This window comes from Malus domestica, chromosome 06, assembly GCF_042453785.1.
Source record: "Malus domestica chromosome 06, GDT2T_hap1".
Lineage (NCBI taxonomy): Eukaryota > Viridiplantae > Streptophyta > Magnoliopsida > Rosales > Rosaceae > Malus > Malus domestica.
Genome location: NC_091666.1, coordinates 30,648,290 through 30,675,023, shown reverse-complemented (window position 1 = coordinate 30,675,023; position 26,734 = coordinate 30,648,290). Strand labels below are relative to the sequence as shown.

General features: G+C 38.8%; 4 protein-coding genes across 4 annotated transcripts; 2 read left to right on the top strand and 2 right to left on the bottom strand.

Moving 5' to 3' along the window:
• The first annotated feature begins 1,129 nt into the window (after positions 1 to 1,129).
• Positions 1,130 to 8,799, top strand: LOC114825397 (uncharacterized). Its single transcript, XM_029103966.2, has 4 exons — positions 1,130 to 1,724; positions 2,911 to 3,282; positions 3,367 to 7,887; positions 8,377 to 8,799. The coding sequence occupies exons 1-3, from the start codon at positions 1,602 to 1,604 to the stop codon at positions 7,846 to 7,848; spliced, it is 4,977 nt and encodes a 1,658-aa protein (XP_028959799.2). The 5' UTR covers positions 1,130 to 1,601; the 3' UTR covers positions 7,849 to 7,887; positions 8,377 to 8,799.
• A 149-nt stretch (positions 8,800 to 8,948) lies between these two features.
• Positions 8,949 to 12,095, bottom strand: LOC114825398 (rac-like GTP-binding protein 3). Its single transcript, XM_029103968.2, has 8 exons — positions 11,548 to 12,095; positions 11,173 to 11,260; positions 10,864 to 10,973; positions 10,696 to 10,759; positions 10,181 to 10,245; positions 10,037 to 10,102; positions 9,462 to 9,559; positions 8,949 to 9,292 (listed from the first exon to the last, which is right to left on the bottom strand). Exons 1-8 carry the CDS (start codon positions 11,650 to 11,652, stop codon positions 9,253 to 9,255), a joined length of 636 nt encoding a protein of 211 aa, XP_028959801.2. The 5' UTR covers positions 11,653 to 12,095; the 3' UTR covers positions 8,949 to 9,252.
• A 4,867-nt stretch (positions 12,096 to 16,962) lies between these two features.
• LOC114825396 (protease Do-like 9) lies at positions 16,963 to 21,663 on the top strand. Its single transcript, XM_029103964.2, has 8 exons — positions 16,963 to 17,744; positions 19,002 to 19,201; positions 19,301 to 19,481; positions 19,642 to 19,833; positions 20,129 to 20,361; positions 20,718 to 20,870; positions 20,976 to 21,080; positions 21,177 to 21,663. The coding sequence occupies exons 1-8, from the start codon at positions 17,147 to 17,149 to the stop codon at positions 21,273 to 21,275; spliced, it is 1,761 nt and encodes a 586-aa protein (XP_028959797.2). The 5' UTR covers positions 16,963 to 17,146; the 3' UTR covers positions 21,276 to 21,663.
• A 658-nt stretch (positions 21,664 to 22,321) lies between these two features.
• On the bottom strand, positions 22,322 to 25,565 carry LOC103420321 (WAT1-related protein At3g28050-like). Its single transcript, XM_029103965.2, has 7 exons — positions 25,202 to 25,565; positions 25,066 to 25,128; positions 24,850 to 24,966; positions 24,144 to 24,393; positions 23,897 to 24,055; positions 23,621 to 23,772; positions 22,322 to 22,593 (listed from the first exon to the last, which is right to left on the bottom strand). The coding sequence occupies exons 1-7, from the start codon at positions 25,390 to 25,392 to the stop codon at positions 22,425 to 22,427; spliced, it is 1,101 nt and encodes a 366-aa protein (XP_028959798.2). The 5' UTR covers positions 25,393 to 25,565; the 3' UTR covers positions 22,322 to 22,424.
• Between the last annotated feature and the right edge of the window lie 1,169 nt (positions 25,566 to 26,734).

Below are 26,734 nucleotides of genomic sequence, written 5' to 3'. Positions count from 1 at the left end.
CAAAAGAATTCGAGATGATCATGTTGGATCTATATATAGAGAGAAAGAGGTGTGATGCTTACGTAAGCGACAATCTCATAATTCTCCAAAATAAAAATAAAAGTAAATAAGTAAAAATAAAAAAACAATTAAAACTTTTCATGGCAGTGACAGAAACATTCACATCAGTCACCACTTCCAGCCTTTGCTTTTAGTAATGAGTGCTGGAAAAACCCAAGACAACCTTAACTTCTCCATCATACTCTACTCTCCCTCGTGTTTGAATTGCTTTTACTACGCTCACCCCAAATTACCATTCTCGCCTCCCTTGACTGCTTAACAGCTTGACCTCACCCATCCAAACCCCAAATACCATCCTCTCACACAAATTTAGATTCTTTCCGAACTTTAGTGTTCAGAGTCTAAAGACCAAAAAAATTAAGTTCTTAGTTTTTGTGAAAGAGCTCTTGGCCCGTGTGAGGTGGGCCATCAGAATGTGTTAGTGGGGACTGTTGAATTCAATTTGAGTGATCCGTATTGTATGGTCCTTGTGTTCCAGACAGAGAGATTTGAAGTGAATCTCAGTCCCTCTCACACTGCACTTTCCATCAAGATACTGAGAGACTTCAATAAAATGAGTTCATCGACATTTGCCGTTTTGCTTCATTAGTGTATTATAATATTTTTACTAGATAATGTATTACTGAGCAAAAAGTTATGATGACAATAAATTCGTTCTATTTTTTATGCCCTTCAAAATCAAAATACTGCCCCTTTATTTTTATTTTTATAGATAATATAAAGAAAGTCATCAATTGAAACTAATTTTGTAAACCATATAACGTGATTGTTTATGATTAAATTATTTGTAGAATTAAGAATTTGTCTAAAAATTGATGTCTGTAACATTAATTTTTTTATAAGCCAAATCCAAAAAAGTTTACCACTTTTGTAGTCACAGAGTAATTAATGACCAGCAGATGCCCCTAGAAATCCCAAACAAATCCAAAGTCAAACGGGGACAAAACAGTCAAACACAAAATCCTAGCCACAGTTCTCAGTCTCTGCAAGTGAATCCACTCCAGTCACATATTCTAATTTCTATACCTTAAAATATTAGGGGGCACATTGTTTATGTCAAATCACCCGCGGGTGACGCTACACTTCACCCTGCCCGATCTGCCCGATCTGCCCGCCTGCCCGAGACCCTGCAGCTTTGCTCTCGCTACCAAGTACCCAAGTACACCTTTGCTTTTAGCTTTCTGGTTCCTTCTCTTCGACGTTCTCTCTCTAACTTCTCTCTCTACAGTAGACCGAAAGGCGGCTCGAAATTGGGACTCATCGTTGCATCTGAGCTTCAATTAGATCGGGACTTGTTGTGTGGAATCTATAATCGTCTCAATTCGATCAGGAATTCGGAGTTTCGCTGCGCTTGGATTCGTTTGGGGGCAAAATTAGGGTTTCATTTCAGGGGAAGCTGTCGATCGGGGGATTCGCGGACGGCGGACGGGCGGAGTGGCGTGGAAACGGATGGATTTTGGTGGGAATTGAGGGGCGAGATTGATGGTAGTTGTTGGAATTGAAGGCGGGATCGCGGCTGGGATTTGGGAAAATGCAAGGCTATGCATGGGAGGGGAGGTGAGGAGAGGAAACGGAGTTGGCACATGTTGACAGTACCCACGCGTGTATCCGTGGCCGATGGTTCTTCTTCATCATCCTCGTCTTCGCCCAATTCGTTTTTCAAGGTTTGGCTTCTCTGCTGGTTTCTATGATCTGTTGATTTTTGGGTCTGCGTTTTATTTGCTTTCTGGGTTTTCGGATAATGGGTGTGTGATTTTTGTGTGGTATGGGGGGTGTTATCAGTGGAGAAGTGAAGTGGGGTTCTGTGAATTGCTTCGTATTTTGCTTGTTTGATATAGAAAACAATGTTATGGATTGAATTTTGTGTAAAGATGGATGTGTTGTTCACTTGGGGATAGATAAATGAGAGAGTTGCAACATGTTAGATATATGAAAATTAGCAAATGAAACCAGTTTTTGAGATTGGGGAGAGGACCGTATAAGGGAAGGTGAACAGTTAGATTCGTTGTCGTATTTTTGGTGTGATTTGTAGTTGTGAGGGATCTCTATCATAGGAGAGGGGGTATGTAATATCGTGAGTGGGAATTATTTTGTGGGGTGCCATATTGTGTAAATCGGTTTTGGGAAGAATGTCAATTTGGTATCAAAATTGGAAGAGTGATACTTTTTAAGGGTTCAGCTAAGATCCCTTCTTTATAATGGGGGGTGATTTTTCAGTCGTTGAGCCATTCCCGTGTCATTGGTTCTTGGACAATGAACATGAGGTGCAGAATATTGATGAGTATGACATTGTTTGGGATAATTCTCTCTTCTGTATGTATGTTTGATAACTTTCTGTTTTGTATGTAGCATTTTAATTATTTGTTTGGGATATCATTCATTTAGATAAATAAGTTATGATGAGTGATAGATGCAATGAATCTGCTCGAGAGTTTTTCCTTTATTGTTAAATGATTACGTAGTCTTAAATTTTTCCATGGTAGTGCTTTATTTTTCTTGCTGTTGTCATTTTAATGACTCTTCTCTAGAAGGTACAGCAAAGCATTCTTTGCTTGGGGGTATTTCCATTTTCGTTCTATAAATTTGCATGTGAAATGAACTTTCAACGAACCATGGATTAGTTGTGAGAAAGCTTCCTCGTTAAGGAGACCTGAGAATGGAAGTGCTGCTTGGGCGTGGTGTTATTCTTGGGAATCGTCATCATAATGCTCCTCTGAAGTTCTGAACTTCATTTTGTCATGCACATTATTTGTGGTGTATGCTGATTTTTCAAGATGTTTTGCAATTTTTTTTATCCAAATGCCTGTGCTGACCAGCATAATGCTCCTCTGAACAACTTTGTTTTTGTAGGACGGACGTAAGATCAGTGTTGGCGATTGTGCTCTTTTCAAACCACCCCAGGATTCTCCACCCTTCATTGGAATAATTCGGTGTGTGACTACAGGCAGAGAGAACAAGTTAAAATTAGGTGTTAATTGGCTTTATCGACCTGCTGAAATAAAGCTTGGCAAAGGCATCCTGTTGGATGCTGCGCTGAATGAAATTTTTTATTCCTTTCATAAGGATGAGATTCCTGCCGCATCGTTACTTCATCCGTGTAAAGTCGCGTTCCTTCCTAAAGGTGCTGATCTTCCGTCAGGGACTTCATCTTTTGTGTGCCGGCGTGTTTACGACATCACAAATAATTGTCTATGGTGGCTAACTGATCAGGACTATATTAATGTGAGTTTTATATCGTTTTCCATTTTCTGTGTTGTGCTCATATGTCTAAACATTCAGGGTAGTTGATATCGTTTCTTTTGACAGGAGCGACAAGAGGAGGTAGATCAATTGTTGTACAAAACTCGAGTAGAAATGCATGCAACTGTGCAGTCTGGTGGCCGATCCCCGAAACCAATGAATGGTCCAACGGCAGCATCACAGGTAAAAGTTGAGTCAGATGGTGTCCAGAATAGTGCCTCATCTTTTTCCTCTCTAGTGAAGGGGAAAAAAAGGGAGCGAGGCGACCAAGGTTCTGAACCTGTCAAACGAGAACGCACTATGAAAATGGATGATGGGGATTCTGGCAGCTTTAGACAGGAAAGCACTATAAAATCTGAACCTGTCAAACGAGAACGCACTATGAAAATGGATGATGGGGATTCTGGCAGCTTTAGACAGGAAAGCACTTTAAAATCTGAAATTGCCAAAATAACAGAAAAAGGAGGGCTTTTAGATTCTGAAGGGGTTAAGAAATTGCTGCAGCTCATGTTGCCGGATGAAAATGAGAAAAAAGTAGACTTGGCTGGCCGGTTAATGCTTGCTAGTGTCATAGCAGCCACAGATAAATTTGATTGCCTTAGTCAATTTGTGTTCAAGGGTGTGCCAGTATTCGATGAATGGATCCAAGAGGTTGGACATAAAGGGAAGGCAGGTGATGGGAATGGACCCAAAGATAGTGACAAATCTATAGAGGAGTTTCTCTTGGTTTTACTTCGGGCACTGGATAAGCTGCCTGTTAATCTTAATGCTCTGCAAATGTGTAACATTGGAAAGTCTGTAAATCACTTACGGATGCATAAGAACTTGGAAATACAAAAGAAAGCAAGAAGCTTAGTTGATATATGGAAGAAACGAGTTGAAGCTGAAATGGATGCTAAGTCCAATTTAAATGCGGCCGTCTCCTGGTCTCCAAGACCACGCCTCCCAGAAGTTTCTCATGGTGGAAACAGACATTCTGGTGGATCCGCTGATGTTGCCATGAAGAGCTCGGTCACACAGCTTTCTGCATCCAAATCTGCTTCAGTTAAGCTTGTCCATGGAGATAGTACCAAATCTGCTTCGGTATCCCCGGGATCTTTGAAATCGGTTCCCTCACCAGTGTCAGCAAGTTCTAACGTAAAAGATGGACTGCCTCAAATTGTTGCTGTTGGCGTCACAGTTGATCTTCCTTCGACAACTCCAAGGGATGAGAAAAGTAGCAGTTCTAGTCAATCTCACAACAACAGTCAGTCGTGTTCGAATGATCATGCAAGAACTGGAGGTATGTTTGGAAAAGAGGATGCGAGGAGCTCTACTGCTGGTTCAATGAATGTGAAAGTATCGGGTGGCTCTTCCCGACCTCGGAAATCAGCCAATGGCTTCCCAGGACCCGCTCTCTCTGGAGTTCAAAGGGAAACCGTGTCAAGCAGAAGGTCGTCTTTGCACAAGAATCCAGCTCCAGAAAAATCATCACAGCCGGGATTGACAAGTGAAAAGGTACTAGATGGACCTTCTGCTGAGGGAAATGGACCCAAGTTGATTGTTAAGATTCCAAATCGTGGTCGCAGTCCTGCACAAAGTGGCAGTGGAGGTTCGTCCGAAGATCCTTTAAATACTATTTGCAGAGCTGCTTCTCCCATGCAAAAGGTTGATGCTTATCGAGCCACCGTTGCCTCAGATGTGAACAACGAGTCATGGCAAAGTAATGATTTCAAAGATGTACTGACTGGCTCGGATGAGGGCAATGGGTCCCCAGCTGCTGTTACTGATGAAGAGCATTGTAGGCCTGGTGACAATCCTAAGAAGATTGCAGAAGTCCCAAAAGCTGCTTCCTCGTCATCTGGGAACGAAAAGTCAGGGAACTTGCAGGATGCTTCCTTCAGCTCTATACATGCATTAATTGAAAGCTGTGCGAAGTATTCTGAAGGTAATGCCTCTTTGTCAGCTGGAGATGAACTTGGTATGAATCTGCTTGCTAGTGTTGCTGGAGAGATGTCTAAATCTGAATCCCCAACTGATTCACCTCAAAGGTCTACCCCAGTATCTGAGCATCTCTGCAAAGCCACTGATTCTAGAGTCAAATCACCTCCTGTTGATGAGCTTGCTCGAGATGAAAGTCAGTCTAATGATGGCCGTGATGATGAATATGAGAAGCATGGTGTTGCATCCACTACTTATGGGACGAAGAATGGGGTTGTCAAATCTTCTTCTTCCCTGCCTGAACAGTCTTCTGTAGCAGAGGACACTGGAAATCTATGCTCCTCCAGTAGAAGTTTTCATCATTCTGCAGAACCCACCCCAGAAAGCAAAGAAAAATCCATGGAAGTTAAGTTAGCTCCTTTTACCGCTTCCCCTCCTAGTACAGTTGAGAAAATTATGGGTGGTGAAGGATTACCCCTTCAAGACAAAAATGTGGTTGGTGGAGCGAGTGCTGATGGCAGTTCAGAAAATAAGGTCAGTGATGTTAGTTCGAGGGTAGTGGTGGGGAAAGAAGCCATTGAAGAATCTTCCCTGCACCCAGAGTTTGATGTTGATGGTAAGATAGAAACTTCAAGTCATGAAGGGAGTGTTCATACGGAGGAGAAACCATCTAGTTTAAAGAGGCACTCTGAGTTAGGGAAAGGAACCTGCAAAGAAGTGCCACTTTCTTCTGGTTTTCGTAAGGGTTTGATCTCGGAAAATGTCAGTGAACTGAAGGCTGAAAAAGATGCTGAAAAGGATGGCCGGAGTTGTTGTAATCAGGCTGAAAATCACCGAATTGATTCAGAAAGTAATGGTCCTGCCACTTTGAAAACAGAAAATAATGATCTTACAACTCCTGAGGGTCAAGCTCTAGGTGGCTCTAGTTCTGCTGCTACTGATAACACTGGTGAACATGTAGAGGAGAATATGAAAAGTAAAGAAGCTAATGATCAAGTTGTTGAACCTGGTATTACCAATATTTCACCTGATATTCCCATGCAAGAAGTAGAAGAGTATTTGGGGTCTAAGAGGTCTAAGTTAACCAACATGGAAGCAGAAGAAGCTGAGGAATGTACATCTACAACTGCAGATGCTTCTTCTGTGTCTGCTGCAGGGGCAGCAGATGTGGATGCAAAAGTGGAGTTTGATTTGAATGAAGGCTTTAATGCCGATGATGGGAAATATGGAGAGCCAAATAACTTGACAGCACCTGGATGTTCAACAGCTCATCAGTTGATTAGCCCGGTTCCTTTTGCTGTTTCTTCTGTGTCTAGTGGCCTTCCTGCTTCAGTTACAGTTCCTGCTGCAGCAAAAGGGCCTTGTGTTCCACCAGAGGACCTGTTGAAGAGTAAAGGGGGGCAGGTTGGTTGGAGGGGATCAGCAGCTACAAGTGCATTCCGGCCAGCTGAACCCAGAAAAGTTCAAGAAATTCCACTGGGTACAAGTATTTCAGTTCCCAACCCTACACCGAGCAAGAAAGGACGCCCAGCTTTAGACATTGACTTGAATGTACCTGATGAAAGAATTCTCGAGGATATGGCTTCTCAAAGTTCTGCTCAAGAGACATGTTCTCTTGCTGACACAATAAACAATGAAACTTTTGCAGGTGATCAGTCAATGAGTATTGCACCCGTTCGCAGCTCTGGAGGTCTTGACCTTGACTTGAATCAAGTTGATGAGGCTTCTGAAAAGTGTAATTATCCATTGAGCAATAGTCGCCGAATGGATAACCAATTCCTATCAATAAAATCAAGTGGAGCTGTCAATGGAGAAGTTAGTCTTCGTAGGGATTTTGATTTGAATAACGGACCTGTTGTTGATGAGTTGTGTGCTGAACCGGCAGTGTTCAGTCAGCATAGCAGGAGCAGTGTGCCATCTCAACCACCTGTTTCTGGTTTTAGGATGAACAATACAGACATAGGGAATTTCTCATCATGGTTTCCTCCAGGCAGTACGTATTCTGCAGTCGCAATTCCTTCAATTATGTCAGATCGTGGAGAGCAACCATTCCCAATTGTTGCAACTGGTGGACCACAGAGGATGTTGGGTCCCCCAAGTAGTAGCAACCCTTTCAATCCTGATATGTACAGGGGGCCGGTGTTGTCATCTTCCCCAGCAATGACCTATCCTTCTACTTCTTTTCCGTATCCAGTTTTTCCTTTTGGAAACAATTTTCCTCTGCCCTCGGCCGCTTTTCCAGGCAGTTCAGCAACATATCTTGATTCATCATCTGCTGGGAGGCTTTTTCCTGCTGTTCGTTCCCAGTTGTTAGGACCCGCTGGTGTGCTTTCGTCCAGTTACCCAAGGCCTTATGTTGTTAATCTTCCTGATGGTAGCAATAACAGTAGTGGGGAAAGCAGTAGGAAATGGGGAAGACAAGGCCTTGATCTCAATGCAGGGCCTGGATGCCCAGACTTAGACGGGAGAGATGTGACATCACCTCTTGTCCCGCGGCAACTATCTGTTGTCAGTTCACAAGCCCTGGCTGAGGACCAAGCAAGGATGTTCCAGATGCAAGGTGGCACCTTTAAAAGGAAGGAACCCGAGGGGGGTTGGGACGGCTATAGACAGTCTTCGTGGAAATAGGCATGTCTAATGGAAGAGTTTGGCGACTCATGAAAGCTTGTAAGTCTTCTATTATGTATTTCTCTCTCCCGTATGCAAGCTCTGGTAACCTGGTTTGAGGGATCAAGAAATGTTTTAGGATTTCATAGCCGGCAGTTTCTCTGCAATCATCTTTCTCATTTTGTCGTACAGCTCCAGAACTTATGAATGTACAACATGCTTTTTAACCGTCCTCTGTAACATAGGTTGATTTAGCCTCATAACATTAATAAAGTGATGTCTGCGTGTTTTCGTTGTGGAAAATTGTGAAAAATAACGTTAATGCATTGTAATACAGTGTTTTCTCAATTGTATTCAAGGGAAATAGAAATAGGAAGACTCCGGAAAACAAGATCCGGTGAAAGAGAAATCGAACCATGTAAAAGAACTAGCTTTTTCGCATCTTGTCTTCCGGAAACAATTGAAAAATTGTGTTGTATTTAACTATTTCATTAATGATTTTGTTGTCAAAACCTAAGATATTTATATTTCACTCTCTTCATTTTCCAGTGCTTTGAGGATCAGCATTTGGTAAACGAACCCCCACGAGGTCATTGTCTAAGCTTGTGTGCTTCTGGAGGATGGGCGGTAAGTGAGTTATTTGATGGTGTTCATGGTCTCCGATCCCCTCCCCGTTGATGTGTCAGTTGCAATCTTGAAAGATAAATGGGTTCTTCAAGCTGTTTGTTCCTTGAATTTGTTATGGGCAGACGCTGTCTTGTTTCTGCTTTGTAGATATTCTAACAGTTAGAAAACATACTGTGGTTCCCATACACAATCTTTGGTGCCCCTTTTGGTCTTCAATGCATTAGATATAAACTGAAAATAATCTTCGTCGTTGCCAAACGTCTACATTGTCGAAGTTCAACTGCTCAAAACAGAAGCTTCTGTGTGGCACTGTTTGGTTGTTAATTTATCTTTTCATGCTCGTTACTGCGGTTTGATGTTGTATCGTAATTTTCTTTAAATTTCACTTGTCAACCGAACTTGTAGCTTTTCTTTCTGGTACAAGTCTTCCCAGGAACTTCATCGTATGATGCCGGCGATAGTGATAACGCCAGATTATGCACGGTACCAATCGCTCCGCTGAATGTCTCGTAATGCATGATTGAATGTCTCTTAATACATCATTTTTGCACACAGTAACTTTACATATAAAGTAGCATATGCAAACGTAAACCCGAGCTTGTAGAAACTATCGGTGTTACAAGGGCATCTGGTTTTTTGGTATCTATGGCGTAATACGAATTAGTAGAACGAAAGAAGCCGGTATGTTCAGATATATTCCCTGCACAACCAAATGCACAGGATCCTCAACAGCCTGACGGTGAAGGAAGCTTGGCACTAGCGCGACGCGAATCGCGATCAAAACGGAAGCGGAAGTTTTCACTTGAGACACACCAGCCTCCGTCCGCAAAGCATGTTGCTGCAATTCGAGAAGGGCCGGATTATTCCCAGGAACAGAAACTAGGAACCGAGATAACACTCGGAACTCGAAAGGAAAATCATAGAGCTTATATACGTATATGACACTATCGGAATGAGGACGTATAAATTAGCGCAGAATATGACATGAACGAAAGGAAGACACTCACACTGGGCATCCTCGACGTTGCTTTTTCTTCTTTTCCTTCTGCTTCTGTGGCGGCTTGATAACCACCCTGATCGCAGCGTCGAAGACTGCTTTCACGTTCTGCAATTGAAACGTGAATCGGCGCGTTAGTGTTACGCAATACGCAATGAGAACAATTTTAAGGAAATCTACCACGGACAGTGAAAGCATCCAAAGGTTCGAAATCTTTGACAATTTTTGTGAAAACTGGCACTATGCTCATAATTCATTTATAGACCAATCTCAAGGTTGATGAACCGAAATTTGAGGAAAAGGGAACTCCGGAAACCAACACTCCCATCGCCATATGATGTGGAAGTTGGTTCCAAACTAGTGAATCGTGCATCCGCAACTACTAAGTTAGGGATCTTCTAAATGCTTGCAGATTAATCACTTATCCGTTTTCTACAGATCTTCCAAAAGCCAGCACATTTGCTTGTGTTAGTTTGACAAGAAATTAGCTGGTTTTATCTTATGCAAGTCCGTAAACTAAGCAGCCATTTGTAAACTGAACAATTTACTGGCCTTATGAGAATGTAAGTACTATATTATACATACCTGCTGGGTTTTAGAGCTGCATTCTATGTAAAAAGCAGCACCAATCTGTTTTCGCAGCTCCTCGCCCTGGTTATTTAGAAGAATAATCAGTGATATTACCCGTTGTTGCACGATGAACAAAACAATCTTTACTAAAAACTACACCTGTGCAGCGGTCACAGGTACCAATCCTGGGTGATCAGCCAAATACTGCTTATCCTGTCGAAGATCTGCATATCCATTGCAAACCATCTTTAGATCCAGAAGATGATATTGCTGACTCCAGATTCCATACCATTAAAAAAGACTAATCATACAACCTGCATGCGCGGTTAATTTAATGCTTCCCGGCATTACCATTGGTACAAAGTCAAATCCTATGTGCAGGTTTATGCAACAATACATGATCGAATAAGATAGTTGTATCAATAGCATGCTCATTCTTTCCCTTTGAACATGTTTGGATCTCACTCTTCTCATAGAACAGGTCAGACTTTTGATGGACACAATGTATCACAATGTATCACTTTACCCGCTCACAGAAACTTTCGGCACTCTAAGCTCATCAAATCATTGGATGGAAGAAAACGGAAAATTTGAATTATGACCGTAACTAACTATAACCAGAAAACAATAACTCCGGACTGAGTTTGGAAAAGTAGTACAAGCATTGAGCTTACCTAATTTGGTGCCGGCAAGTACTACTGGCACTCCGGGAGCATAATGCTGGAGTTCAGGGATCCACTGACCAAGAAACTGAGTGTCAGAAATCATATATACGACACAACAGTGATAGATTAACAATAAGAAAAATAGAAGGAGAAACCAAATTTCTCAGGTGAATGCACCTTTTTCAATACATTCTCATAGCTCGCACGGCTAACTAGTGAGAAAGCTAAGACAAAAACATCTGCCCCTCTGTAACTCAATGGCCTCAACCGATTGTAATCCTCTTGCCCTGTGAAATAAATGAAACAGATGTTTAATACAACTTGCTAAATCTGGCAAAATTATGTTTTAGATAAAACCCAAAATTACGAATTCGGAAACATTTTGCTCAATTTATGACATTACAAACAAACAAAAACTAGAACAATGAACACATTTATATAAGATGAAATTGGAATTTGGGTAGGAGAGAGTTAAAGATATCATACCAGCAGTGTCCCATAAGCCTAAGTTCACAGTAGTGCCTTCAACCACCACATTTGCACTGAAGTTATCAAACACAGTTGGTATATAGTCCTGATGGATACAAAAGCAATTGGAAACCAAAATCAAATTACTTGGAAAAGAAAAAGGGGAAAAAGCAAAGCAATTTGTATGGAGAGAGAAACAGAGAAAAGAAAGACAGATAGTGAGAGAGAGAGAAAAGAGAGGGGTTTCGGTACTAGAATCTTGAAAACCACACAAAAAGCTGCAAAACCCAGATGCATAAACACATAAAGTAATCCAAAAATCCAAAAAGTCACACAAACTAGTCAAATTTGAGAGACCCAGATGGATAATTTTGGCAGAAAAGAAGAACATACAGTGGGAAACTTGTTGCTGGTGTAGCAAATGAGCATACAGGTCTTCCCCACAGCCCCATCTCCCACAGTCACACACTTGATGAACCTTGAAGCGCTTGAAGCCATTGGAAGCCAAGAAAATACTCAGAGAGCTAGAATCCACACTTAGAAAACGAAAAGAAAAGATGGGTTGCGGTTGGGTTGTTGGGATATGCACAAAGTTTATGGCTTTTTGATTCGGCGGGAGAGAGAGTGGCTCATTTCACATGATTCTCCTCACTCATTCACTCTTTCCTTCCTATTAGCTGTTTGTTTAGCTTTTTGCTGTTGGGTTACTTTTTTTTATATTTTTTGGTTATAAATACCCACAATAAAAATAAGCTTTCATTGTGGAGTCTAACACAATTTCTTTGAAATCATTTTCTCTATTTTTTATAATTTACATTGGAAGGTTTCTTGTTTGTGAAGGAATTGGGAAATTACCTGATATTCTATATGAATATTTCCACCTCAAATTGTTGACCATATATGTACACTTAATAAGAGAATTCTTAACTAGAGCACAAGATGAGACCAAAATAGAGGTATACCATACTTTTGTAAGGATGACTTGACGAACGTAATCAGGCTGTCATATCCAAATCTCACTCTCCATGAGAGTTTCCTTCCACTACAAACAAATGGAAAATAATAAGTAATAGTGCTAATGAGGGTTGATTGAGTTGGTAATGATCATTCTCTTTATTAGACAAAGACATAGGTTTGAGTTCCGTTGTTAGCAATCCCTCCTGGTGGGCAATCTGTAAAAACCAAAAAAGAAGCTAAGACCTCTTTTGTAAGTACATAGGGTAGCCTTCCCTTCCCTTTTAAAACTTATAGAAGGGGACATTAAGGAAAATTAAATATGTAATTAAGAACTTAATTATGGTGGTATAAGATGTAGCTCAAAAGCTTCTTTCAGCTGTTGTCGTATATATGACTCATATATCTCAAAATAAAATAGCATCAAGGGGGGAACTAAACCAATATAATGCATGGCATTTAAGAAGTTTATCTGCAAACCTAGCATCATAAGCAACACCTATTGGTGAAGATTGGGATCAAAGGATGTTTACATCATCTAAAAACGATGGACCACAATATAAATACACTTAAGTTACACCTACTGCATTACTAAACTACTAGAATTTATGGATATTTGCAGAGTATAAGGACCACAAATAGTATTCTTATGGGGTATCCCTAATATATATATATATATATATATATATATATATATATATATATATATATATATGGGTCTATTGACTTAATTTATATGTTTATGGAATTGATTCTCGCACACTAGAGAAATGCTAAGGAGACTCTTTTAACAGTCGGATTTTTTATGGACTCTCTGCTACCTCGTGTCTTTGGCACAATGTTTTATAATGTTAGCACGGAAGTTTACGTTAAACTGTAAGGTAGCAAAGAGTCTATGGAGAGTCCCACTTTGAGAGAGTTTGTTTAGCATTTCTCTTCGCACTATTCTTTTTTCTGTGTATGTTTATGCTATTTTCTCTTAGATTTTAGATTGAAAGAAACAAGAATAATTAACAAACAATGAACATTAACAAAACAAAGAGTACTAAAGAAGAAAACACGAGTGCGAAAATCATTTTCCTTTATTTATGTCATAGTTTCTCTCGAAAACCTAACATTGCTCATTGGCTTATTACAACATCAAGATTAGTTGATTCCTTTATCTATATAAGTAAAAAATTCAAACAAAATACTCCTAACCACTGAAGCTACAAACTTGTTGCATCATAATCCATTTGTTGATATTAGGGGATTAAATTTAAGATCATGAGGGAGAATTGAATAATTGCATTTTCTTCTTTGGGCCAAACAAAACAAGTATACCACCACCATAATCATACACATTCAAGAAAGATTGAATTCATGTATCCTGAGGCATGGAAGTGTAATAAAAACACACAGCACAGTATTGCAGTTGCACCAGCATCAACTGAGCCAAAATTTGAGACCTTATTGTGGAGAAAAATTTACATATAACAGGTTCACCGTTATTGTGATGTCTCGTTTCAATAAAATAATGATGTGTAAGTTTTTCACTACATGTCTTTGTTTTAGTAGATGGAGATGCCACATAATGATGAACTTGTTCCATGTGAGTTGTTTGCACCAGTCACCAAGAGTCAACTAAGCCAAAATTCGAGACCTTATCGTGGAGAAGAACTTACATAGAACAAGTTCACTGTTACTGTAACGTCATGTTCCAATAAAATAATGATATCTGTAAGTTTTTTACCACGTATCTTTGTTTTAGTAGATAAAAATACCACGTGATGATGAACTTGTTCCATATAAATTGCTTTCCCAATAACTTATTCCATATAAAATTGTTTTCCTTCTTATGTGTCGTTATGCTTGAAAATGTAAACTTGGGACAAAGAAAGAAAAGAAAAGGAGATGTCGTAGGTCGGTTTGAATTATTGCAGATTAAAAGGTGTTGTTTGGTCGGAGGGTGAAGTAAAGATTGAGCAACATAATAAAAAGGGGTCGCCCACAAAGTGGGTTAGATAGATATAATTAGTAGAGGGAATGACGATTAAGAACTGTTTTAGTTCTGTTGCCTTTCAACAATGCGATATTTTAATTTACCGGAAGAGACTCAAACTTGAATATCAAAGAACTGACACACGACCCTAACCTAACTCAAATATGCACTTTTTAAGTTCTACTTTGTTGTGGAGAGCCATGTGATTTGACATTATGTTGTTCAACAACTATCAGTATGATGAGCAAAGCATTACAGGTTCTGATGTCTCCAAATAATGCTTACCCAAGTGTGCTTTGTTAGTTTTGTTAAGTAATTTTCACACTTTTTACATGGATTTTCAGAGTGAGTGCAGTACCAAATGAAGGTGAAAGTGCACAGAAAGTATTAGGTGATTCAGACTAACTCTCTAGTATTATTATTGCGCTTGTTTTCTCAGTACTGATCCATCTTCTACTTTCAATTTGAATAAAATTTTCAAGTTGATCTTTATTTTTCCATTAGCTTGAATTGAATTTACCGCGTTATCCAATCAAATCCTAGAAACCAAATATGGCCAAAGAGTATAAAACTACTGCAAGAGTCGCCCAACCTAAATGCTTAAGAGAGTTTACCACGGCAATTGAGGTCGTTTGGTTAATTTTTTTTTTTTTTTCTTTCTGTACTTTGCTCATTACGTGACTACAAGGTATTGTTTCTTCAAGAGCCCACTGCAGACTAGCATACCAATATATAATCCCTTGAGCCCTGTAATTTCATGGGCTGCACAATCAATGGACAATATAGTTTCCAAAGGTGATTGATTCTGCATCCAAGACATAGGCCCAAAAAGAGAACTTGGTGATATGGGAGGAAATTTTGTTTCCCTCACATTTTTTTATTACTAAGGGGAGTTGGGGGGTTCAAAAAAGTTACATTAATTTAAAAGAGGAGGGATTTCGAATGCATGGGTAGAAACCTAACTGTTAGAAGTAAATTTGTGCACATCTGCAGATGGAGGCGATAATATGTCGGAATTACCTATCAGCTCTAGCGAAGGGTGAATATGGTTGATTGGGAGGAGGTGTGATGAATCTGGGTCAGAGTACTACATATCTCCAGGTTAGAGAATCAAATCATTTGATGTAGTTCTATAAAATGAGTGGTGTAATGTGTTCTACATCGTGAACCATCATTAACGAAGGTGTCTTGACTTAGGTGTGTTGGAGAGATAAATCTCAATGTCTACTCATGGCGTAGATGAATAGTATCTATAAGAGGGATGAGCATTGGATGATTGCGAGAAGTCTATGTTATGGGATTCTAAGAGATGATTAGAGATAGGTCGTTCGACAAATACTCAAGCTAGAGTATTTATAGAGTATTTATAGATTTTGAGACCTTGTAGAGAGAGTGATTCTTATTAAATTAGGAGACTATGTAGGAGAAAATTTAGGATAAGATATCCAATCCTCCTAGGATTATGATTACGTTGCCTAATCTCAAGATATCCTAATTTGACATGAATTAGGGTTTCCTTACCTAAGAAACAAGTTGTACAGGTAGCATACTTAAACCTAACTTGTCAGCCTAAGGTTGTGTGACTACGTATTTTGACTTGTTAGCCAATCAGAAGAGCTTACTCTGATTATAACTAAGAAGCCTGACTAGTCTGATAGTTTGAGAGTCATATGCTTTGGGCATTTCAATCTTTTTCGCCACCCGAGATGTCATGTGTCAGGGGTCCAAAATTCATGCTCCCACTCAAACATTTTATCCACTAAGATATTAGATTGCATACTTACAACTCATTCACATCTTAATACTAAGAATAATGTAGTACTATATGAAAGTTTACCTCGCCATTACAAGTGTGGGTGTTTTGCTCATCCGATTGAACTTAAACATTTGATCACTTGATTTCACAAATTCCTCAACAAAAAGGAATAGCCGTTCCCGAAAACGATCTTTAACTCGAGATTGACTTTAAACTCATACACTTCAAACCTAGAGCTCGAAATTCTAGGGTTTATGCTAGAATTTGAACTATAAATGTGCAAGGGCGGAGTCAAGATTTTTTTCATAGGTGAGCTGGCTAAAATAATTACCATAAAGTAACATAATTTTTTTCGTACCTACATAAAATTATATAATGATACATAAATACAAAACTCTAAAATCGAAATGACAATCCAAACTAACATAACATGACACTTAACAAGAAAAAAAAACATAACAGGTAATACAATTTCATTTTTTCTTAAAAAGTTTTGCATTCATATTAAGTTATAGTTTTTATTAGAATTGGGTAGGCTATATAGAAGTATAATAAGTTAACGTAGGTTAATACATAAACTATTAGCAAGACTTCAAAATGAAAGCTCCCTAGGCTACAACCCATCTTAATCGCGAGTGTAATTCTGCCAATGTAAACGCGGACTCGGGGCGTACCCAAAATACAAAATAACCCTAAGCATTGGACATTCGGCATAAATATGAGCTTCATATCGGTACCTCGAGCCCTGAATTACAAACTTTAAACATCTAACTTAACACTTAAGCAAAAGCTGAACTTCATGTGTTAAAAACTAAACCAAACTTATCCCAAACATACTCCCAAGAAAAAACAACTCGTGAATTTGTAGCTTAGAAATTTCTTAGCGTAATTAGATCAATGTTAGCCAAGAACAAAGCAATTGAAATTACGAAAAAATTATTTGGAGAAACGCTTAGCCAAATTTGTTGACCGTCTTCAATTTTCTTATTTTCTTTCAAATTACTTAGTTTACGAGAAATATTAAAGAGACTCTTTCAAAAGTAAACCTATTCAATAATTAACGTTAAATTGGAATTGAAAGAATTCATAAAAGTTTCAGTTTTGAAAGGGCGGCCTTAGCATTTGTCTTATTTTACATATTTCACCCTCCCTCCAATTGACCTGCACCGTCTTTTTTCCGCATTTTCTTCCCCTCTCTCCTTCTCCATCTACATCCGACCAGTATTTACGCCCACACCGTCCTTTTGCAGACACAGAAAACAAACCCTTAAAACTTTAAGAATTCCAAAAAAAATCCCAAAATGGGCAAACGAGGCCGCAAGCCCAAAACCCCCACCTGGGAAACCCTAGATTCACCCGCCACCGCCATCGCATCGCCACCGCCACCGCCGGTTACGACGGCCACAACCGCAGTCGACGACGTATTCTCCGTCAGCAACGTTGAGATTATCGAGCAGCCTCAATCCTCTCAGCCCCAACACGGAGGTCGCCGCCGCGGTCGACCCAAGAAGCTCCAAAAGCTCTCCGACAAGCCCGAGGCCATGGCCCCTTCCCGGAGGATCCCTCGGGCTGTCGACAATGGCGACCACAAGGGCGCGGTGGGCCCGTTGGTGACGGTTTCGGATCCTGGTGAGGCGTGGGAGGCTGTGGCGAGGGTGGTGCCCGCCATGGATGCGGTTGTGAAGGTGTTTTGTACGCATACAGAGCCGAATTTCTCGCTGCCATGGCAGAGGAAGAGGCAGTACAGCTCGAGCAGCAGTGGGTTTGTGATTGGTGGGAGGAGGGTGCTGACCAATGCGCACTCTGTGGAGCATTATACGCAGGTCAAGCTCAAGAAGCGTGGCTCTGATACTAAGTACTTGGCTACTGTTCTCGCCATTGGCACCGAGTGCGATATTGGTATTCAAAGCTTTCCTTTTCTGTTCTTTTGCTTCTTTTTGTTATCATTGTTTAGTACTATTTGAAATTTCACTGATTTTTCGGAATGGGGATGATTTATTGGGTAGAAAAGCTTCATGCTTGCTGCTTAAGGGGTTGTTTAACTTGGTTTTTTAGTGTTTGTTGTGCCTTGTTACATATTGAAATTTGCGTGGTGAAGATATAGGAAGTGATTTATTTTTGGAAGGGAAGGAGAACTTCCATGTTTACCTTAGGGGGTGTTATGGAGTAAAACAGTTAGATATAAGGGATATAGAAAAGCTCAGAATAAATCGTGTGTAGTAAATGAAGGCATAGGGGATGAAAAACTAATGCAACAGATGAATTTCGTATTGCTAATACTTTTTGTAATTTCACTGATTCATGATGTTTTTAGGAATGGGGATGATTTATTGGGTAGAAAAGCCTCATACTTTCTGCTTAAGGGATTGTTTAACTTGAGGTTTTTAGTATTTGTTCGTCGTTGTTACGTAGTGAAATTTGCGTGGTAAAGATATAGGAAGTGATTTGTTTTTGGAAGGGAAGGAGAATTTCCATATTTACCTTAGGGGGTGTTATGGAGTAAAACAGTTAGATATAAGGGATATAGAAAAACTCAGAATAAATCGTGTGTAGTAAATGAAGGCGTGTGTAGTAAATTAAGGCATAGGGGATGAAAAACTAATGCAACAGATGAATTTTGTATTGCTAATACTTTTTGTAATTTCACTGATTCATGATGTTTTTAGGAATGGGGATGATTTATTGGGTAGAAAAGCCTCATACTTTCTGCTTAAGGGATTGTTTAACTTGGTGTTTTTAGTATTTGTTCTTCGTTGTTACGTAGTGAAATTTGCGTGGTAAAGATATAGGAAGTGATTTGTTTTTGGAAGGGAAGGAGAATTTCCATGTTTACCGTAGGGGGTGTTATGGAGTAAAACAGTTAGATATAAGGGATATAGAAAAGCTCAGAATAAATCGCGTAGTAAATGAAGGCATAGGGGATGAAAAACTAATGCAATAGATGGATTTTGTTTGTCGTGTCAATGTGGGGAAAGGTGTGAATTTATCTCAACATGGATGGAATTGGAGGGATTGCGAGTGAATGTTCATGCTCATTGTGTATCAATTCCCATTAGTTGGATTAATTAAACTAATTATGGAAATCAATTTTTGGTAACCAACTGAGCTTATGTAGATATTATATCATGGAAAACTGCTGTTTATATGATGTTGCAGCCATGCTTACTGTTGATGACAACGAGTTTTGGGAAGGAGTGTCACCAGTGGAGTTTGGGGATTTGCCTGCGCTTCAAGATGCCGTTACAGTTGTGGGTTACCCAATTGGGGGAGACACAATTTCAGTGACGAGTGGTGTTGTGTCACGAATAGAGATTCTGTCCTATGTTCATGGGTCTACTGAACTTCTGGGTTTGCAGGTAATGAGAATGTAATTCTAGCATTTCTGTTGGACATCTAGCTTATCAGCAGAACATTTTCCCTAATGTCATGTTTCTTTCTCTTTGGATTTTTTCCAGATAGATGCGGCCATAAACTCTGGAAACTCAGGTGGGCCTGCTTTTAATGACAAGGGAAATTGCGTCGGTATCGCATTTCAGTCCCTTAAACATGAAGATGCGGAGAATATTGGTTATGTCATACCAACACCAGTCATTATGCACTTCATCCAAGATTATGAGAAGAATGGAGCATATACAGGTAAATTTGTTACAATTTGATGTGGTATTTAAATTTATATAAATCGTCATTGGCATAGGTTGTCTTTCTACGTAAAGTAGTTACATCTTTGAGCCAGCGGTACCTAGTATTGCCAGTTCTGCACGTACTGTGAATCTTATGATTGTCTATAATGTGCTAGGATTTCCAATTCTCGGAGTTGAGTGGCAGAAGATGGAAAATCCTGATTTGCGTATTGCAATGGGCATGAAACCTGATCAGAAGGGTGTTCGTATAAGAAGAGTTGATCCCACTGCTCCGGAATCTCAGGTTCTGAAGCCATCTGATATCATTCTCAGCTTTGATGGAGTCAAGATTGCCAATGATGGAACAGGCATGTGTACTTCTTATATTCCTTCTATGTACATATGTATTATGGGTATATGTTTATGGCATACGTTGATAATTTGTTTACCAAGCGAAAAACTCGCATTCATAAAAGATTTTGTTGTTCTTGCTATTATTTGTTTGTTACATGACTCTTATGCTGGTTCTTATAACATTGTTGATAAATAGTGAAGTTTCACTAAGATAACGTGTGGCATGTTTTACTTTTCCGTTTCCCTTTGTTAAATTATTATCGTACTCTATGTGACTTAGCACTTGATGTTTTCCACTATGATTTTCAGTTCCTTTCCGGCATGGAGAACGCATAGGTTTTAGTTACCTTGTCTCTCAGAAATATACTGGAGATAATTCAGCGGTTAAAGTTCTGCGCAATACTGAGATTCTCAATTTTGACATCAAACTTGCATCCCACAAAAGACTAATCCCAGCACACAACAAGGGCAGACCTCCTTCATATTATATAATTGCAGGATTTGTTTTTACGGCTGTGTCTGTTCCCTATCTTCGATCTGAGGTTAGTAGCTCACCTTTAATCCCTTCTATGAGCTTAAACCTCGTTTTTACATCTGCTTAATGGATGTTAAGGAGTGGGATTTTGATTAATTAGTAGTGCTTGTAACTATTGTGCATCTATAGTGTATATATGTATGTCTCTGCTCGTGTGTGTAAGTAATACTAAAATGATCTGACACAATGCATTAACATGACATAACTTGATTTCCATCTTTAGACGTTAGACCAGACATGGCTATATGTGCGTGCGTGCCTGCGTGTGTAATGAATATCTTAAAAGTTTATGATAATGCATCTGAAATTAAGATCAAATTATGCGTGCTATCTTAATCCAATTGTTTCTGCTTGTATTTACAGTATGGAAAGGAATATGAATTTGAAGCTCCTGTCAAGCTTTTGGACAAAATGCTGCATTCATTGCCACAATCACCGGATGAGCAGCTCGTCGTTGTTTCGCAGGTGCTTGTGGCTGACATCAACATCGGTTATGAAGAAATAGTTAACACCCAGGTCAGGAATTGCACTCTGCTGAATTTTGCTTTATTTTTTTATACTAGCAGCTGAATCACTTCAAATAACCTGTTGTTGGATGACTTACTGCGTATGTTTGTGTAGGTTCTTACTTTAAACGGTAAGCCTGTGAAGAACCTGAAGAACTTGGCAAGCATGGTAGAGAGCTGCGAGGACGAATTTTTGAAATTTGATTTAGAATACCAACAGGTTCTCTCCCTCTCTCCGTCTCACCCCCTTCCCCCTCGTACAAATTTGCATGTGGTTTTCTGTCTGTATCATGGCTAATTTCTGTCATATATCCAGGTGGTTGTCCTCCGAACAAAAACTGCTAAAGCAGCTACTCTGGATATTCTTGCTACACATTGCATACCCTCAGCAATGTCCGATGATCTGAAGACTTGAGGTTGGACCGAACGCATGCGGATTTTTTGTAGCCCCTCCTCTACAAGGTCCCAAATAGCAGCCGTGAGACTCTGGAGGAGGGTAGGCATACCGGCTATAGATAACTCAGATGAGTAGGTGCAGGTCCCTCATTGAGATCGTTGTATTGTACCCTTGTTTCAAAGGGAAGGATGTAACCATATGAGGGCATAAAATGGAAGAATCGCCCTCAAATTTTGTTTCTTTTTACAAGTTCCCAGAGGGTGCGTTGAGGGGGTGCGAAAGTGCAGTCGCACATGGCCTCAAATTTAAAAGGACCCTCAAAATTTTTGTCATCTAATGTTTATATGTAATAATATTCTATATTTAAAATTGCTTTTGTTATGAAATAATGTTCTATATTCAAAAATTGATTTTGTTAGCACTTTAAAATCTCATCTTGCACTCCTTATAAGGGTAATTTTTTTTTTCTTTCTAAATACAAAAATTTAGAGTACAATAAGATATTTTGAGTGCCAATGATACATCATAAAAGACGTTATTTTTTCAATATTATTATATAATAATGTTACATATTCAAGTGAAACTTTAAAGTTAGAGTTTTAGATGTTTGTTTTCTTGTTTGGTTGTTTAAGATTGAACTGCTTTTGATTATTTAGTGAACGTTATGTTTGTAGCGTTGCTTTTACATATTATTAATGTCATTTTTAAACTTGCAATCAGTGAGTGTTAAACTTTGTTTTGATTTAAGTGATTGTTTTCTAGTGTCAATATATTGTCCTACTTTTTTTAAGACTTATCTTAAGAAGGGGGTGCTTTCATAAAATTCGCACATGGTCCCTAAAATCTCAGAGACGGTCCTACAAGTTCTCTATAAATCATGAGGCACATGTTTAACTGGTAGTGCTTTACTCCTTATTTCTTGGATTTGAAAGGGGATATTTTGCTTATTATTTTTCTGCAGAAGGTTTCCTAATAAGAGCTATAGCCTGGTAAACCACAAAATTGACCCCCAAATTTAAAAAATCGAAGTTAAACGCGAAATGTATTTGCAAGGAGCTTATAAATAGTTCAATTAGGTAAGAGCGTTTATTTGAGACTTGAGTTTGAGTGGACCCGTCTAATCACTTTTATAAATGTACAGATGTATATGGGGGTAGGGAATGCAAATCATACATGTGTGTGGGTCTTGAGGAGAGGAGTCGTCTGTTGCCGATCATCAACCTCATGCGAGTCTTCAAACTTTTCCTCTTTCTTTTGGTCCGAACCAGTTTGCTCTTTTGATTGCGCCCATACAACCCCGTAGAAACCCACCACAATTACCACTGCCCCAATCACACTGCCATAAAAAATTTTAAAAATTAAGATAAGAATACAACTACCATGTTTTAGCAAGGATAATTATAACCCACATGTATTTCCTTTTACATTCTCATTCTTAATTCGTTCCTTGTTTCTGTTTGATTCATTCATGGCCTGAAAATTTCTTATACGACCGTTGACCCGACACGAAAATAACAGATTTGGAATCAACCATTAACAAGTTGGGTCGTTTTCGAGTTATCCTTTAAAAATACATTAACAAGTTTGGTCGTTATCGGGTCACCTGTTAAAAACTCATGAAAATTATAGTTATGACACGAAAACGACCTTTTTTTTGGTCTAGGCATGACAAGTTCTTGCATGACAAGTTCTTGCATGACCGGTTAACCCAACACGAAACGACACAAAAATAACAGATTTCGGGTCAACCTCTTAACAAGTCAGGTCATTATCGGGTCATCTGTTAAGACCCACGAGTTTGACACAAACAATGCGTTAAGATAATGAGTATGACACAAACAAGACAAACATGACCGTTCTACTATATCCTTGACCAATTCTTACGAATTTTTGACCCAAAAAAAAAATCTTTAACGAATTTAAAATTCAAAAACTAACGTTTCAATTGGATTAAATTAAGAACTAATGCTCCAATTTTCTACATTTAGTGCAATGCTTTACATGAGATCTAAAATATTTGCAAGATCAATTAGAAAATTGTTTGTATTTTTAATGACAAAGATTTGGCCTCACTAGTCCACGCGGAAAATCCCACTAATTAAGGAAACACTTGCTCTCCATGAAGGTGCCAAATCTAATAAACATCCCCAAGATCAAGGGGTTGTGCCATACCAAAATCTTACTAAGCAGAAACATAATTGCAGATGTGAACTAAACCAATTGACTAGACAAAAGTGCCTATCCTATCATTTAAATTTGAATTCCCTTCTCCCTAAATTAGAGTTGTTTAGAATATATATCGTCTTGTAAAAAGCAAAAACGGAATAATAAGATAATGCCAGTAAGGAGAGGGGTTTTGTTACCTTCCAGTATAGAGTGTGTCACCGAGGAAGATGGCACCCATCAAGGCAGCAATGGCAATCCCTAAAGGCTTGAACATGGCCACAAACACAGGTCCTTTCTTTCTTATGCACCATGTTTGAGTAGAGAATGTTACTACACTTCCAAAAACAGCCTGCACACATGGTTAAAAAGTTGCACATCATAATTCGCTCTATTGTTGTTCGGTTAAAAAAAAAAAAAAAAGGATGCAACACGAGAACTTCCCAGGAGGCCTCCCATCCTAATTATGCGCTTACCGAATAGGCTATTGCGGCGAGCTCCAAATCAAGTTTAAGTGCCCAGGCACTTGCATTCCTTTCTACAAAGAAAGAAAGTATTGCACATTGAATGGTCCCAAAGAAGCAATAGAAGGAGACTATGGTCATCTCTGATGGGTACCCCTTAAGAACTGCTGCCTTCAGACACAACATGAATTACTAACATCAGTGCCATTTCCATACAAAGTTCATAATCGAAAAGAAGAGTTGCACATCAAATGTTAACCTGAGCGGTGTTCCATATGGAAAGAGATAAGCAAGCTGTTGTGATAAAAAGGGCTCCAGTGACCCAATTATTCAGTGGAAACACATCAGAGACAGATGGGCCTAATGGAGAAGAGTCAACAGGTTTGATTGGAAACAACACAATTGGAGGACCTTTAACGAAAGTGACTATCAATGCTCCTGAGATGGATACCAGAGTGCCCAGAATTTTGATCTGGCTTCTTAAGCTTCTCAAATTTAACTTCTCCATTCTATAAGCAGACACAAAATCTTAAGTTCTCAATACCAAAATCCTTCCATTAATCCCTGAAATTCCCTTAAGGCCTCGTTTGGTGTCTGGGATTTGATTATTGGATAACTCACTAGAGTCAACGTATCTTGAAGGAAGAAATGGACGACAACTGCCAAACCTTGCCCCAGGTTGAAGGTAGAAGAAGGACATTATTTCGATAAATGGAAACTTATCCCTTCCAATCTTCACGAAAAATGGCAAGACTGGATGGGATAAGTTTCCTTCGTGACTAATTCGTCTAGTTTCCTTCACGAAATATTATTCTTCTACTACTTTAAACTTCGACAAATATTGGGACTCTGTGTCTTCCTTCAACAATACATTGAATCTAGTGATTTATCCAATCCATTCCGATCGACACTAAACGAGGCCACCAAAGTAGTTCATTAATCTGGTGTAAGGAAAAGAGAGCAACCTGAAGACAACAGCAAGAAGGAAAGTGAAAGCCGGGATCAAGTTGCTCAAGGCAGATGCAAGAGTGGGGGAGCTGTAGCTTACCCCAGTAAATATACAATTCTGCATCACAGTTATCCTGCCAAAGAAACAAGATTAGATGAAACCCAGCAAGCCCAGCAAACCCACATGTTTAATAGTCCTGCCCAAGTGGGGATTTTTAGATCAAATCACATACCCAGCAAGGCTGAGGAGGAAGAATTTACAGAGGACAGTGAAAGTAAGTGGTGGCCTGTTGTTTCTGCAAATAACAAGAAATTAATCAGAACAATTTGGTCAATTTAGAGAGAGAGTAGAGAGAGAGAGAGAGGGACCTGTGGATGATGAAAGAAGAAGGGAGGAGGATGAAAGTTGCAAGAGCATTGGAGTAGACAACAAAGACAAAGTGGCTCATTCCTCCGGACATGGCTGCTTTGCTCAATGTGGTTAATCCCACATCCAGAATCTCCACCACCACCATCGCCGCGAACGGCAGCAACTCCCATATTCTTGACTTCATCCCCATGGATTCTCTCTTTCCACTGAACTCTCTCTCTCTCTCGCTCTCCACATAAATGGCAGTCTTTAGAGAGAGTAGCTGAAATGTGCGAGAGAGTAGCTGAAAAGTGCAACCCTCTGGTCAAAGCAGAACAATTGCACATAAATTAAACTAGCCTTCATGTATGCGCAGCCTGCCACACGAGACTTACCCATATTAAATGTATTTATATGTATAAATTGATAAGAAGGAAGTTAAATATTTGAAGTAAATGAATAACATGCTAGAAGAAATTTCTCGTAAACCAATTAAAGCAGCTGAATCCACATAATAAAATCAGTTTCTATAGAATTTACATTAATAATAGAGAAAATAATATTTAATAAACGACTGATTGAATCACATTATTACTAATCCATTATTAGGCTAGGTCCATCCCCTCCCTCTTAGTGTAGATAATATCGTTTGTTAAAAAAAAATCATTTGACAACTAATTTAATCATATTATTATCCGCGTGTGAAAGACATTTTTTATAACCAACATTACACGCGTCTTAAGATGATTTGAACGTGTTTAAAAATAGAGAAAATAATATTTAATGAATATAATAGAGAAAATAATATTTAATAAATGACTGATTGAATCACATTATTACTAATCCATTATGAGGCTAAGTTCATCCCCTCCCTCTTAGTGTAGATAATATCGTTTGTTAAAAAAAATCATTTGACAACTAATTTAATCATATTATTATCCGCGTGCGAAAGACATTTTTTATAACCAACATTACACGCCTCTTAAGATGATTTGAACGTGTTTAAAAATATAGAAAATAATATTTAATGAATAACTAATTGAATCACATTATTACTATCCTATTATGAGGTACTAATAAAAAAAACACAAAAAATTTAATTATTAAAAAAATATTATTAAAATGATGAAAATACCCCTGCAATATTTGATGCATTATTTTGAGATGCCTTTGAAGTTTTTGGTCTTGGGGGTATTTTTGTCCAAATATTTTTGTTACAGTTTGGTGACACAAAAAATACTATTGACCTTTTGCATTGACTTTATATATAGATGTGGGAGAATTTGCATAAACACTATTTGGAGTTTTGTAGGTGTGCACATTTATCACCTACAAATTTTAATATTTATTTATAGGTGTGCGCAACATAATACAAAGTTTAGGTGGTAATAAAAAATAAAAAATAAAAGTTCAAGTGGTAAATATGTACACCAGTAATATTATGTTTGGATGAAGAAATTTAAGATTATCAATGAATTTTAAAATGACGAAAATTGAATTGACGAGATTTTATTGTAGACATCGAAATTTCGGTAAATAAATGTTGACCGATA

Bases quoted from the DNA above. Each gene is read 5' to 3' on its own strand.
- LOC114825397 (XM_029103966.2), top strand. From the start codon at position 1,602: ATGCATGGGAGGGGAGGTGAGGAGAGGAAACGGAGTTGGCACATGTTG. The intron at 1,725-2,910 runs GTTTGGCTTCTC...TTGTTTTTGTAG, and splicing joins CGCCCAATTCGTTTTTCAAG to GACGGACGTAAGATCAGTGT. The intron at 3,283-3,366 runs GTGAGTTTTATA...TTCTTTTGACAG, and splicing joins CTGATCAGGACTATATTAAT to GAGCGACAAGAGGAGGTAGA.
- LOC114825398 (XM_029103968.2), bottom strand. From the start codon at position 11,652: ATGGCTTCAAGCGCTTCAAGGTTCATCAAGTGTGTGACTGTGGGAGAT. The intron at 11,261-11,547 runs GTATGTTCTTCT...TGTATCCATCAG, and splicing joins CCAGCAACAAGTTTCCCACT to GACTATATACCAACTGTGTT. The intron at 10,760-10,863 runs GTGCATTCACCT...TTTCTTGGTCAG, and splicing joins ATGAGAATGTATTGAAAAAG to TGGATCCCTGAACTCCAGCA.
- LOC114825396 (XM_029103964.2), top strand. From the start codon at position 17,147: ATGGGCAAACGAGGCCGCAAGCCCAAAACCCCCACCTGGGAAACCCTA. The intron at 19,482-19,641 runs GTAAATTTGTTA...ATAATGTGCTAG, and splicing joins GAAGAATGGAGCATATACAG to GATTTCCAATTCTCGGAGTT. The intron at 21,081-21,176 runs GTTCTCTCCCTC...TCATATATCCAG, and splicing joins TTGATTTAGAATACCAACAG to GTGGTTGTCCTCCGAACAAA.
- LOC103420321 (XM_029103965.2), bottom strand. From the start codon at position 25,392: ATGGGGATGAAGTCAAGAATATGGGAGTTGCTGCCGTTCGCGGCGATG. The intron at 24,394-24,849 runs GTTGCTCTCTTT...GTCTGCTTATAG, and splicing joins CTTCTTGCTGTTGTCTTCAG to AATGGAGAAGTTAAATTTGA. The intron at 24,056-24,143 runs GTTAACATTTGA...TTGTGTCTGAAG, and splicing joins CCATATGGAACACCGCTCAG to GCAGCAGTTCTTAAGGGGTA.